The 14047-nt window shown below is 41.4% G+C and overlaps 1 protein-coding gene across 2 annotated transcripts in view; it reads left to right on the top strand.

Moving 5' to 3' along the window:
- Positions 1-14047, top strand: part of LOC134346959 (misshapen-like kinase 1) — a 351745-nt gene that overhangs the window by 318241 nt on the left and 19457 nt on the right. For both annotated transcript variants that reach the window (XM_063048859.1, XM_063048858.1), the window contains 4 exons: positions 144-311; positions 4354-4497; positions 6915-7049; positions 11178-11278. In XM_063048859.1, coding sequence (XP_062904929.1) covers positions 144-311; positions 4354-4497; positions 6915-7049; positions 11178-11278 — 548 coding nt within the window. The remainder of the gene's footprint in view (positions 1-143; positions 312-4353; positions 4498-6914; positions 7050-11177; positions 11279-14047) is intronic.

Here is a 14047-nt window from a genome sequence, read left to right as displayed (position 1 = left end):
ACTCTGGTCTTTCATAGATTCTGTTAATGGTTATTATTCTATATATTTGTTGAGTGTGCCCACAATCTATGAATCTCAGAGATGTATATAGTGACATATATGCACTTGATAATAAGATTTGCTTTGAACTTTCCTTTTCCTAGGGTTGAATATCAGTGATGTAAGCCGATTAAACCAGCAGAAAAATGATGACAGGAAGTGTTCGGTTGTGAATGTAAATCCAGCCAACACACGACCACACAGCGATACGCCAGAAATAAGGAAATACAAGAAACGCTTCAACTCTGAAATACTCTGTGCTGCTTTATGGGGTCAGTGATTGAAACGTTAACTCATAATTGCCACTGTGGCTCCTGGATTGTTCATAATATGATGTGTTATAGGAGCAGAATTAGGCCATTTGGCCCATCAAGTCTGCTCTGCCATTTCATCATGGCTGATCCATTTACTCTCTCAGCTCCAATCCCCTGCCTTCTCCCTGTATCCCTTCATGCCTTGACTAATCAAGAATCTATCGGCCTCTGCCTTAAATATACATAATGATTTGGTGTCCAAAGCTGCCCATAGCAACGAATTCCACTGATTCACCACTCTCTGGTTGAAGAAATTCCTCCTCATCTCCATTCTAAAAGGACAGCCCTCTATTCCAAGGCTGTGTTCTCTGCTCTTAGACTCCCCTCCATGGGAAACATCCTCTCCACATCCACTCTATTAAGGCCTTTCAACATTCAATAGGTTTCAATGAGATCCCCCCCCCCCCCCATTCTTCTGAGTTCTAGTAAGTAGAAGCCTAGAACCAGCAGACACTCCTCATATGATAAACTTTTCAATCCTGGAATCATTTTCATTAACCTCTTTTAAACCCTCTCCAATGTCAGCACAAGAGGCTCATAACTGCTCACAATACTCCAAGTGAGGCCTCGCCGGTGCTTTATAAAGCCTCAACATTACATCCTTGCTTTTATATTCTAGTCCTCTCGAAACTGTTGATTTGAATTGGTTTACTCTTTTGCTTTGGATATTGTCTATCAGATTTAAGATATTGTGTAAATGACAGGGACAGTTAAATCTAGAAGTGACATGGAAAGTGGAGTTTACTGTTATCTACCTACACAAGTCCATGTACAATGAAATGCTTAATGCAATAGCATCACAGGTACATAGTATCAGATGAGCAACATTGACAAAAACAAATTAATTATACTAAAAAGAACACAATTAGAACAAAACATTGTTGTGTAAAGTGTTGCTGTACTGAGCTCATGATAGGGGTTGTACTGATTGGTTCAAGAATGAAATGGTTGCAAGGAAGTAGCTGTTCTTGACCCTGGTGGTGTGGGACTTCTGGCTTCTGTGAAACAGGACAAAGTGCATAATAACCAAACTTAAATTAAACCCTGACGTACAGTCACAATAGACATAGAAGAGATTAATTCCCTGTAATTTTGGAAACCATTGGTGATTGTCTCTTTGTACTCTACACCCTTATGTTATCCACCTGTGTCAGTATAGAATCAGAATTAGAATCAGGTTTAATATCACTGGAATATGTTGTGAAATTTGTTGTTTTTGCAGTGGCTGTACAATGCAATACATGATAATAAAAACTGTAAATAATAAGTATATATATTAAATAGTTAAGTAGTACAAAGAAAGTAGTGAGGTAGTGTTCATGGGTTCAATGTCCATTCAGAAACCGGATGGCAGTATGTGTGCTTTAGGTTCCTGTACTGCCTCCCTGATGGTAGCAATGAGAAGCTTATTTCAATCCTGTGCAGTAACCACTACCTCCACCCATACCAGTTAGAATGCTCACCACAGTGCATCTGTAGAAATTGGCAAGTGTCTTCCCAAACCCCTAATGAAATATAGTTGGAGTGATGAATTGGAATGTACTGAATAGCTTTCTTCGAGCTGAAGTATCTTACAACTTTGTGCCAAATGATGTACTCAGACGCAATAACAAGGATTGCCCATGATGACTAAGCCCCACATTTTGCAGCTGCTTTTGCTTGTAGAACCTGACAAGCTTAATTACATTCCTGTTTAGTGTGTGTGAAGGATTGGGTTCCCTTGCAAAATGATCTTACACTGGGCTGTGAACGCGCTAGATTATGCTGTAATTCACACCAGCCAAGCTTTCACAGGCTTCTTGGGATGGCTTCCAGACCACCACAACTGAAGTCGATTTAACAATGTGGTCTCTTTCTTGGCGGCCCATTGTGCATCTGCAGTCCCTCGTCTGTGTGATTAGTGTGGCAGATTTGCCACACATACTGTATGCACCTGTCCAACATAAATCAGCATCTTTACAATTAATTCCTTCCTCTCCAGCCCTTTACGTTTCCTACCCACCTGACTTCACCTATCACCTTTTAGCTTTTGTTCTTCTCCTCTCCCCCCCCAACCTCTTTATTCTGAAGTCTTCCCCTTTCCTTTCCAGACCTGAAGAAGGGTCTCAGCCCGAAACATCGTCTATTTATTCATTTCCATAGATGCTGCCTGACCAGCTGAGTTCCTCCAGCATTTTGTGTGTGTTGTTTTGTAGTACACTCAGTGGCCAGTTTATTAGCTACCTCCTGTAGCTAACAAGGTGGCCACTGAGTGTATGTTTGTGGTTTACTGCTGCTGTAGCCCATCCACTTCAAGGTTCATCATGTTGTGTGCTCTTCTGCGCACCAATGTTGTAACATGTGGTTATTTGAGTTACTGTCGCCTTCCTGTCAGCTTAAACCACTCTGGTCATTCTCCTCCGACCTCCACCATTAACCTGTCCGATATCCAACTGCATATTTATAAGCCATTGTAAAAATACCTTGTGTTTGGGAGGGAGGTAGAGAATCTCTTTGAAACCTAGTGAAATTGAAAGGCCAAGATAGAGAGGATGTTTCCTATAGTGGGTGAGCCTGGGACCAGAGGGCACAGTCTCAAAATAGAAGAATGTCCCTTTAGAACAGAGATGAGGAGGAATTTTTTTAGTCAGATGATGGTGAATCAATGAAATTCACTGCCACAGATGGGTGTGGAGGCCAAGTTATTGAGTATATTTAAAGTGGAGGTTGATGGGTTCTTCATTAGTCAGGGTGTCAAAGGTTACAGGGAGAAGGCATGAGAATGTGGTTGAGAGGGTTAATAAATCAGCCACGATGAAATGGCAGAGCAGACTCAATGAGCCAAATGGCCTAATTCTGCTCCTATGTTTTTATCTATTGAGATACAGCGCAAAGTAGGCCCTTCCCCCTTTGAGCCATCCTGCTGATTCCCCAATTTAATTCCAGCCTAATCACAGGACAATTTACAATTGACCAGTTAATCTACCAACCAGTATGTCTTTGGAGAGTGGGAGGAAACCCAAGCACCAGGAGGAAACCCACACAGTCATGGAGAGAACGTAAAACTCCTTACAGGCAGCAGTGGGAAGGAGATTGTCTTATAGTCTTAAAATCTCCTGAACGTCACCATCTCAGATGTAACATGTGTCCAGCCCCATCTAGCTGTCAGTTTGCATGAAGCACCCTGTAGTTTTGAGGTATTCTGGGCATTTCTCTGAGCTACCCTGTTTATAGTGGCAGAGGCTTACAGATCGAAGTGCCTAAGGACTCATATTTTGTAGACCTTGACCCAACTATAGCAAGAAAGGTTATGTAGTGCTGTTCTAGCAGGGGCTGTTGCACACTCTGCAGGACCACAATGGTCGGAATAATAGCTTTAGCTTCAGCAGAAATCTGAGCTTGTAATCTTTTAACTGATGTTCTAGCACAGGGGAACCCAACCTATTTTATGCCGTGGAGTCTTATCATTAACTGAGAGGTCTGTGGACCACAGGTTGGGAACCCTTTTTCCAGGAGAATGTAAAGGGAGTGTTGCCCTACTATGTAAGATAACTTGTTTCAAATCAAAGCCAAACTGGTGCTCTCATCCAGCCCTTGGTCCAGTTTAAAGATTTTCTAGGCTGACAGAAGTATGTCAGATTTCTATCATTTTCCATCTTAATATACCCATCATCTTAAACTACCTCAGGGACTATTGTAATGATTTGAACTGTTTGAACGGTATGCAAGACAGGTTTCTCACTGTGCCTCAGTACATGTGACAATAATAAACCAATTCTTCAATTTTAAATCTAATTGCTTATTTGTTATTTGGTAATAACTTCGCTCCACGAAGAATAGTTGGAAAAACTCTTAAAGTTCATGAAGTTGTAGTATAGACAATTGAAAATAAGATTCTCTTTCTCTGCATCACTGTCACTTTCTCTATTTCCCATGGTGTAGTCAGTGTGGTGGGGGTTTCCTATTACCTTTGCTGCCATTGTGAGCCATGTTCACTCTGCTCCTTGTGCTTGTATCAAAGGTGTGAATCTGCTGGTGGGGACTGAGAATGGACTCATGCTGCTGGACCGGAGTGGACAGGGCAAAGTGTACAGCCTCATCAGCCGCCGGCGCTTCCAGCAGATGGACGTCTTGGAAGGGCTAAATCTCCTCATCACAATATCAGGTGTGTGATTTTATATCTCAGGCAGTGTTTGAATCGGATTCAGATTTATTATCACTGACATATGTTGTGAAATTTGTTATTTTGGGACAACAGTACAGTGGAAGACAAAAAAAATTAAGTTACAATAAATGTAGAATGTAAGAGTGGAAACAGTAAGGTCGTGGTTATGGACAGTTGGAAGATCCAATGGCAGATGGGAGGAAATTTGTACATAAGATCATAAAACATAGGAGCAGAATTAGGCCATTCAGCCTATCGAGTCTGCTCCACAATTCTCTTATGGCAGATTTATCATCCCCCTCAACCCCATTCTCCTGTCCTTTATCCCCATAGCCTTTGACACCATGCACCTACCAACCTCCACTTTAAATATACCCAATGACTTGGCTTCCAAGCTGTCTGTGACAATGAAGTCCACAGATTCATCACCCCCAGCTAAAGAAATTCCTCCTGATCTCTGTTCTAAAGGCACATCCTTGTATTTTGAGGCTTTGCCTTCTGGTCCTGGACTCCCCCAATTATAGGAATTGTTCTCTTCACATTCACTCTCTCAGCCTTTGAAAATTAAGCAAGCTTCAATGAGATTCTCCCCCCCCCCCGCCCCATTACGCTTCTAAACTCCAGTGTGTACAGGCCCAGAGACATCAAACGCTCCTCGTAAGTTAATCCGTTCACTCCAGCAATCATTCTCCCAAGTCTTTTCTGCATCCTTCTCAGACAATTCCTTACAAAGGCCATTAGTTACAAGGGCCCATCATTGTAAACATCTCACTGCTCTTATGAGGGAGTCATGCTGTTCCTAAAACATTTAATGGACGTCCTTGGTCTCCTGTACCTGCTCCCCGATGGTACAGCTGAAGGCATGTCCCAGATGATGAGTGTCCTTCATAATGATGCCCCTTCCTGTGATGGAGCTGGCTGAGTCTACAACCTCTGTGGCCTCTTTCGATCTTGTGCATTGGAGCAGTGATGCAATCAGTCAGAATGCTCTCCCCCATTCACCTGTAGAAATTAGCTGGAGTCTTTAGTGACATAGTACCAAAGCTGCTCAAACTCCTAATGAAGTATAACCACTGGTGTGCCTCCTTCATGATTACATATGATTATGGCAATCCAACTCTTTTGATGTAGGTTCCCTAGAATATAATATCATCAATGAGACAGGAATTACAGCTAAGGTCAGTTCTCATCAAATTCTGTCCATTTGTCACTTTCTCTCAAGGGTCAATGACTTCAGAACCATACCATTGAATGTAAGGCAGGGGTCATTGCTGACTGAGCTGTTGAACGGGACCAGCTTGAGGAAGCTGGGGCCCATCCCTTGCAGACAAGGAGATGAGACCTCAAGTAACCTGTGTCCAAGCTGCCTCCTGTAACAGAATAGGTCCTTGTTTGGTGAGGAAAAATCTAGGGAGGTTTTAAAAGGGTCATAGGTGCAGTAGTTTCAAACTCCTGGGAGTACGCATCTTGCACAACCTGTCATGGCCCCAGAACACCTTCTACACAATCAGGAAAACTCACCAACACCTCCACTTTGAGGAAGCTGAAAAGATATAGACTATGCCCATCTATACTCGCATCATTCGACAGATGTACAGTAGAGACCAACTTCACAACACGCTGGAGGAACTCAGCAGGTCGGGCAGCATCCGTGGAAACGAGGAGTCAACGTTTCGGGCCAGAACCCTTTGTCAGGACTGAAACGTTGACTCATCGTTTTCACGGATGCTACAGGGCTTTACAGCAGATAGTCAAACCTGCGTAGCCATCACCAGCATCAGCCTACCCAACTTCAAGGACATGCATAGAGAAAGGTGCCAGAAAAGGGCCAGTAACATCTTGAAGCATTCCACCCACTGCTCATAGACCATTTGTCCCACTCCCATCAACCTATGTAGCATCCACATCAGGACTACCAGACTCAAAAAAAAAATGTTACTTTCCCCAAGCAGTCATCTTGTGCACAGACACTCCTGTACCTAGCATCATTTTATGGACATTTAGTCGGTCACTGTTAGCCAGCTGGTGGTGTAGTGGCACACCAGCTCCTTGCATGCTTTTCATCCGTGCTGGGTTGAGCGGCCAGCTGGCAACATGGCGTCATAAAAAAAGACAAAAAAAGTTAAAGAAATGGCAAGGTTTCTACTGGATGTGCCACACGGTGCGGAAAGGAACTAATAATAATAATCAACATTTGTATATAACCTTATATATTTGTATTTATTGTGTTTTTATTATTGTGTTCTTTATCTATCTAGTGTGTTTTTTGTGCTGCACCAGATCTGGAGTAACAGTTACTTTGTTCTCCTTTACACTTGTATACTGGAAATGATATTAAACAATCTTGAAGAGGCATGAAGAAGGGAATGTTTGCATTTGATCGGCTTATTATTCCAGACTTCACTTACCGTCCCTAGGTAAACGGAACAAGCTCCGTGTTTACTATCTGTCCTGGTTGCGGAATAAGATTTTGCACAATGACCCAGAGGTGGAGAAGAAGCAGGGCTGGACTACCGTGGGCGATATGGAGGGCTGTGTGCACTACAAAGTGGGTAAGTGAAGTACCATTAGATTTCCAATATCTCTATATCCTAAAGACCCTGTCCTGTCCTCAAGTTGTATGTTTCATTGGGATCCTGTGCAAGTCACCAAGCATGGGTTCACCAGGTGAGAGCTTTACATACTATTGGCAATCGCTGAGGGCTGAGAAATCTTTTGGTTGTTAATTCATAGTTGGCAGGAATTTGTATCATTTGGAAGTGGATAGAAATGAATGGTGGGTAACTGATAACTGAAATAAAACAGTGGAGTGAAGTTTTGGAGCTGCTCTCTATAATTATACACCATTGAATCTCATTTAGTGTGTGCAAAGGATAGGTAGTGTGCTGGACCAGATAAGATAAAGAGATTCCAGTGGTACGTCACTAAGATCATAGGGATAATTTCACCTAATTATGTTAAAAAGTGCATTTGGCTTGGGGTCTAATTTGTTGTTCTTCTTGCAGTTTAACTTTCTTTATGCATGCATATTTATTTATTATTATTCCTTTATGTATTTGCACATTTTGTAATCTTCTGCACACTGGTTGCACACTAGTTGGTACAGTCTTTAAATGATTCTGTTATGGTTATTATTCTACTATGAATTTATTGACTACACCTGGAAGAAAATGAATCTCAGGGTTGTGTTAAACGTTCAGCTGGACTGGAAAGGCAGAGTATCAGAACTGGCCGATTTTGCTCGCTCCCCTGCGATGTTCACCCCTCTAATCGCGACGCTAAGTCTGTGATTTGTGCCTACAGCCTTCATGCTGATTTGCCCCGCTAATATGATGAAGTGAGACCCAGAGGCTTTGGGCTAACTCTGGGCTGCTGCTGGGTTCAGATCTAAGGACTCAGCTTGGTTCAAAATGTTGTTACTTGCTTCTATTGTTTGCATGATTTGTGTTTTTTTTTCTCTTTCTCTGCATGGTGAGTGTTGGTCTTTATTTTTTTTAATTGGGTTCTTTTGGGTTTCTTGTCTTATGCCTGCCTGTAAGCATATAAATCTCAGGGTTGTATAATTTATTCATCCTTCGATAATAAATATCTTTGAATATATCAGGGGTTCCCAACCTGGGGTCCATGGTCTACTTGCTTAATGATATTGATCCGTGGCATAAAAATGGTTGGGAACCCCTGATATATATGTACTTTGATAATAAATTTTCTTTGAACTTTATATTTTAGCTCAGTCACCGGTTTAACTGAATGTTCAATGGATTTTCAGTCATTTGTAACATAGCTGATTGTGTATTTTGTTTGTAGTTTCTTTGTTTACAAGCTTGTGTCATGCCAGTGTAAATCAAGCCATCCTTGCTGCCTCATAGACTGTTCTTATCAAAAGAATTTCCCATGCCTATCTAGTTTGAGCGAGTTTTCAGTGTAAAGATCGACCACGAGGCAAAGTTCTTTGCCTAATTCTTGGTTCCCTCTTTCCTCACTTACGGTAGAGTAAGTTAATTACAGTTAGAGTTAGTTAATTATTGCTGCAGTTTACTGTTATTTGTTGTCATGAACTTATAATAAAACAACGAGATTTGCAACTAATTCCTGACTTCCAAAGAAACCTTTTGGATAATACCTCCAAATCCAGTGGTGCACAAGTGAAGGAAGAGACGGAAGGGAAAAGACAAAGAACAAAAACTTGTGGTTGTCTTGTTCTAAAACTAGCTCAGACTAAAGAGGGAAATTCATTGATAAGAGGCAGCCTATGAAACTACACAAAAAAACAGAAAATTCTCTTGATTATATAAGCAAGAGTAAAGAAAGTTAAAGAGGGAAGTAATAATCTAGATGTTAATCCAACAGTTTCCATTTAAAAGTGCTACTCTGTCAATGTCAGGCCCCTTTCTCTCACCCCAGTGACCATTACTCTTGTCAGTGCAGGATACATTGTGCCAGATGTCATTACATTCAAACATGTTCTCTTCTGACATTCGCATAGCAACCAGTTTCTTTCTTGATGTCCATTATGCCACTAGTGTTTAGGGTAGCAATAAAGGTCCTCCTTCTCCGGTGGTGTTCAAGGCTTCCTTTGTCATGTCAGTAGCTTCCTCTTATTGTCAGTCATGTAAGTCCCGAGTGGACACTCAGCAATACTGCCAGACTCGGATGTAGAAGGATTCTTCATTTCTGTTTCTGTAACAATTTTTTTTGACCAGTCAGGGTTGTTAGCCCTGAGCTGAACCCCCAAACCTGGAGGACTGGTGGACACTCTTGGTTTGCCCTTTGACCAAGAGCTAAAGCAGAAGGCCCTGACTCCAGCCAACATAGCTCTTTGGGTCATTGACACACGCAAGCCTCCAAACCCCACAACAAGGTTGTGCTCCTCTTGGAGGTGTCCAGTTTCTGCAAGGGTAATAAGAGGTGTGCTGTGTGACAGAATGTTCGGTGTAAACACTCTTTACACATGCACATTTACGCACACACAAACATTTCCTTGTCAGTCTGCTGTTGTTGCACCAAGTGTATGCACTTTAATGGTATGTTCTAACAAAGGGCTTGGCTTTATGGTGCCTTTCCCACCATGAATATTCCCTTTCTTTAGTAATGGAGACGTGTAAATGTGTATATATTGTTTGTATACTGTATTTAAGATAGATACTTCTGTTTATTTTGTAATATGATTGTAACTACATCGTGGAGTGCATCATATTCTAATTCATATGTCGTCTTTAAGTTAACTTTGTGGATAATTAAACATGGTATGTCCTGGTGCCCAAAAGAAAAACAGGGATCATTGCTGTCAGTAGCAGAGAGATATCAGGGCCGCCAGGAGTTCACACGGGACAAAGTACAGAGCTGTTATTGTGTAATAGTGGTAGTTTTTCTCTTGCTATTTTTGCAAGTTTGATTTTTGTCACACCAAATAAACACCCTTGCACGGAAGTGCTAAGCAACTCCAGCCATTTTTATTTCCATCATAACCCATGTATCTCGCTGGCTGTCCACTTTATCCTCATTTCAATGAAAATAGAGGAAAGAAGCTTGGTTTGCTTTCTTCCTCAAACCGTAGACATTTTTAGTGTTTGAGTGGGGAATCTTAACCAATGTTTCCAATAAACTTCAGCCACTTGGACAGTCAAACTGAGCTGCATGTGGGAATTTGTAATCCTACCATGATTAGGGATCAAGTTTATTTCTGATTTGTATTTCATATTCAGATAAAGATTTAGCAGGTGTACGTACAGTGAAATGCGTCATTTGCTTCAACAGCCAATACAACCAAGGATGTGCTGGGGGCAAAGCAGAAGTTGCCCTCAGAGCGCTGCCATGGTTCACCGGCACCAACTTGATCACAGCAATTGGTGCTGTCAGAGAATTTTTAAAATAAAGCTTGATACCAATTTCAAGTGGCAAATCTTTTATTTTAGCATAATATGGGCAGTCCACGTGTATCGAGCTCTTGAGTTACAGAGAAATAGAAACATAGAAACATAGAAAATAGGTGCAGGAGTAGGCCATTCGGCCCTTCGAGCCTGCACCGCCATTTATCAGCTTGTGTTTATATCTGGTAGCAGACAAGTGAGCAAAACCAATACTCCTCTTAAATGTCAAAGAGTTGACAGTCCAGAAAGTCTATGCTCATGACTTATGGCACATTCGTCGATGTCCATCTGGTTTGTGCAGTTGTGTTATCGCTCTGAGGAGTAGCAGTACCTAGCACGATAATCTTAGTTAAGCAGACTTTCACCTTAATTGGAAAAACACAGGATGTCCACAAGGTCACAAAGTTTTAGCAACACGCATCTCTTTTAACCCTATATTTGAAAATTTCTTCCCCAGTTGCCACCATTCCGGCGCCAACATAGCATACCCACAATGCTGTGTTTGTGGAACCAGAGAGAAACAGAATAAAACACTTTGGGGAAATAAATATGCAAATTTCAAAAGATTTTAGCCCACTAAAAGACTCAAGTGCAGCAGAGCAGGTGATCCACAAAAGGGTTCACCTGCTCTGTTGCGTTTCAGTGGTGTAGAATTCATCCAATATGTCAGTCTTTCTGATCTGTAAAGAACTTTGGTCTATTCAGTACAGAGTTTAATTTCAAATGCAGACAGTTCCTTGCTGGATGAGGTTTTGTCTTGAGATTCAGCACGAGAGGAATAATCCTTTCAATGTGACGTTTCCTTCACAGTGAAATACGAGAGGATCAAGTTCCTGGTTATTGCTCTGAAGAACTCTGTGGAAGTTTACGCCTGGGCCCCTAAGCCTTACCACAAGTTCATGGCTTTCAAGGTTGAGTTCTGGTTTTTTTTGTTCTGCAACTTACGTTCCCACTCTACCTCAATCCTGAAGTGTTTGTGTGCAACCTGCTGCTGGTGTTGCATTATTTAACTCAGTGAAACAGTTTCCTGCATAAAGGATTGATACCATTTTTCCCATTTGACCAGAACATTGAGATTACAAGGCTTGCATGTATTGATGGCAGGGTACAAAGGAAGGGAAGAATGACCGCTGTTTCTACTGCACTTTTCTCCTGGTGTTATGAACTTTCTCAGGTGCTGCTGTTGCTTTAAAGCAGTGTTTCCCAACCTGGGTCTACGGTCCCCTTGTTTAATGGTATTGGTCCATGGCATAAAAAAGGTTGGGTCCCCTGCTTTAAAGTAAAACATCGAGAAACAATTCTGCAATTACAAACAAAGCTCCTACTAATACCAAAGTAATAAAAACCAGATAATCTGATTTCATAATTGATCGTGGGACTAAATATTGGTTAGGCTCTTGAACCAGAGGGATAACTTTACTCGTTTTCGCTCACCCGTCATAGAGCTGTTCCCACACCTATGGCTCACTTTCAATTCATCTCATGGTTGGGTTGAGTTATTCTCCGATCTTGGCAATTTAGCTGCAAACATTTTGTCACCATACAAGGAGACGTCATACTGTGCTGTTGTTCACTTGTGGTGTGTCCTCTGAATGTTTGGCCTTTGTATACTTATCAATCAGCTGATTGGTCGTCATTACAGCCAAACATTTGGAGGACGCACCACAAATTAAGGGCGCACTGGTGACGTCTCCCTATATGGTAAATTGCAGGTAAATTGCCAAGGTTGGAGAACAACTCAACCCGACCATCAACCACCCAAGCTACAAGGTTTTCTGAGTTACTTCCAATTTATCTCATGCTCTCAAAATTAATTAATTTGTTTGTTTGTTTGTCGGTCCATTCCCCCTACCCCCGAGCCACACTTCTCATCAAACACTTCTCATATGATAAGCCCTTCAATCCCGGAATCATTTCATGAACATCTTTTCAACCCTTACAGTGTCAGCACATCCTTTCTTAGATAGGGGGCCCAAAACTGCTCACAATACTCCTCACCAGGGCTTTGCAAAGCCTCAACATTACATCCTTGCTTTTATATTCTATTCCTCTCAAAATGAATGCTAACATCCCATTTGCCTTCCTCACCACAGAGTCAACCTGCAAATTAACCTTTTGGGACTCCTGCACGAATACTCCTAAATCCCTTTGTACCTCATCTTTTTTTAAAATATTCTCTACATTTAGAAAATAGTTTACACTTTATTTATTCTACCAAAGTGCATGATGATACACTTCCTGACATTGTATTCCATCTGTCACTTCTTTGCTGACTCTCCCAATCTGTCTTAAGTTCTTCTGTAGCCTCTTTGCTTTCTCAACACTACCTTCCCCTTCACCTATCTTCATATTGTCCACAAACTAGGCCACAAAGCCATCAACTCCATCATCCAGATCATTGACATATAATGTAAAAAGAAGTGGTCCCAACACAGACCCCTGTGGAACACCACTGGTCACCGGCAGCCAGCCAGAAAAGGCTCTCTTTATTCCCACTCTCAGCCTTTTTGCCTTTCATTGTTTCTATTGTGTTTCTTGTATTGATTGTTACTGCTTGCAAGAAAAATTAATCTTGGGATTGTATATGGTGACATATATGTAATTTAATAATAAATTTACTTTGTACTTTGAGCATTGCTGAGAATTCTCCTGCCTTCCTTTCTCAAACAAGCTCTTCAGTATCCATCTGAGAGTGCAAGTGATTCCCTTATGTATCCGGCATCACTGTCAGTGTGGCTTTCCTCAATGTCCATCAATGATTTGATCTAGCCCTCCTTTCTTTTGAAAGTTTCATGCTGTGGAGGATGAGTTACAGACTATAGCAACTAGATCACCATTATGAATGTTAAAAGGCCTTCAGCCTTCCATCGTCTGCAGAGCTGGTTTAAGCTGTCAACCAGGAACTTTGGGATAGACATGGAGATGTGAAACAGACCCTCCAAAATGTTGGGTATTTACTACTAATTAGGAGACAATAATCAAGGGTTTCTGTTTTTAAAATTTTATTTATTTATTGAGATACAGAGCGGAAAAGGTCCTTCCAGCCTTTTGAGCCACACCCAGCAATCCCTGACTTTATCCTAGCCTAATCATGGGACAATTTATAATGACTAATTAAATTACCAGCCAGTACATCTTTGGACTGTGGGAAGAAACTGGAGATCCAGAGGAAACCCATGCGGTCAGCTGGAGAACATTCAAACAGTTACAGAAATTTTTTAAGAGTCAAGCATATTACCGCTTGAAATGCACAAGGAAACGAAGTATTCTCTCTCCCAAGACTTTATAATTGTAATTTTAGATGTACTATGAAGAAGAAAGCCTTCAATCCACCATATCCATTCTGACCATACAGAATGTGCCTTGGTAATTCAAGTGCTTATCTTGATACTTGAATGTTTTGAAAATGTCTACCTACACCAAAGCTAGAACAGCACTTCCAATGTGGGGGTAAAATGGTCCTGAGATATCTAATGATAAACATGTACTTAAACTATGCTCTAACCTGTGGGACAGTGTTTCCTCCCCTCTTCCCTCTCTATCCCTTTCAAAATTTTGTATATTTCCATTATTCCTTGGCCACCCGCGCTCTCTCTCACACCCTTGCTTTCACTCTCTCTCTTGCTCTCGTTCACTCACACACAATTTTTCTCCAGTTGCTCCTCAGAAATGAAATGTTT

The sequence above is a fragment of the Mobula hypostoma genome, chromosome 5 (assembly GCF_963921235.1).
Source record: "Mobula hypostoma chromosome 5, sMobHyp1.1, whole genome shotgun sequence".
Taxonomy (NCBI): domain Eukaryota; kingdom Metazoa; phylum Chordata; class Chondrichthyes; order Myliobatiformes; family Myliobatidae; genus Mobula; species Mobula hypostoma.
Note: the sequence above shows the minus strand (reverse complement) of the source record. Positions and strands in the feature narration are given on the sequence as shown.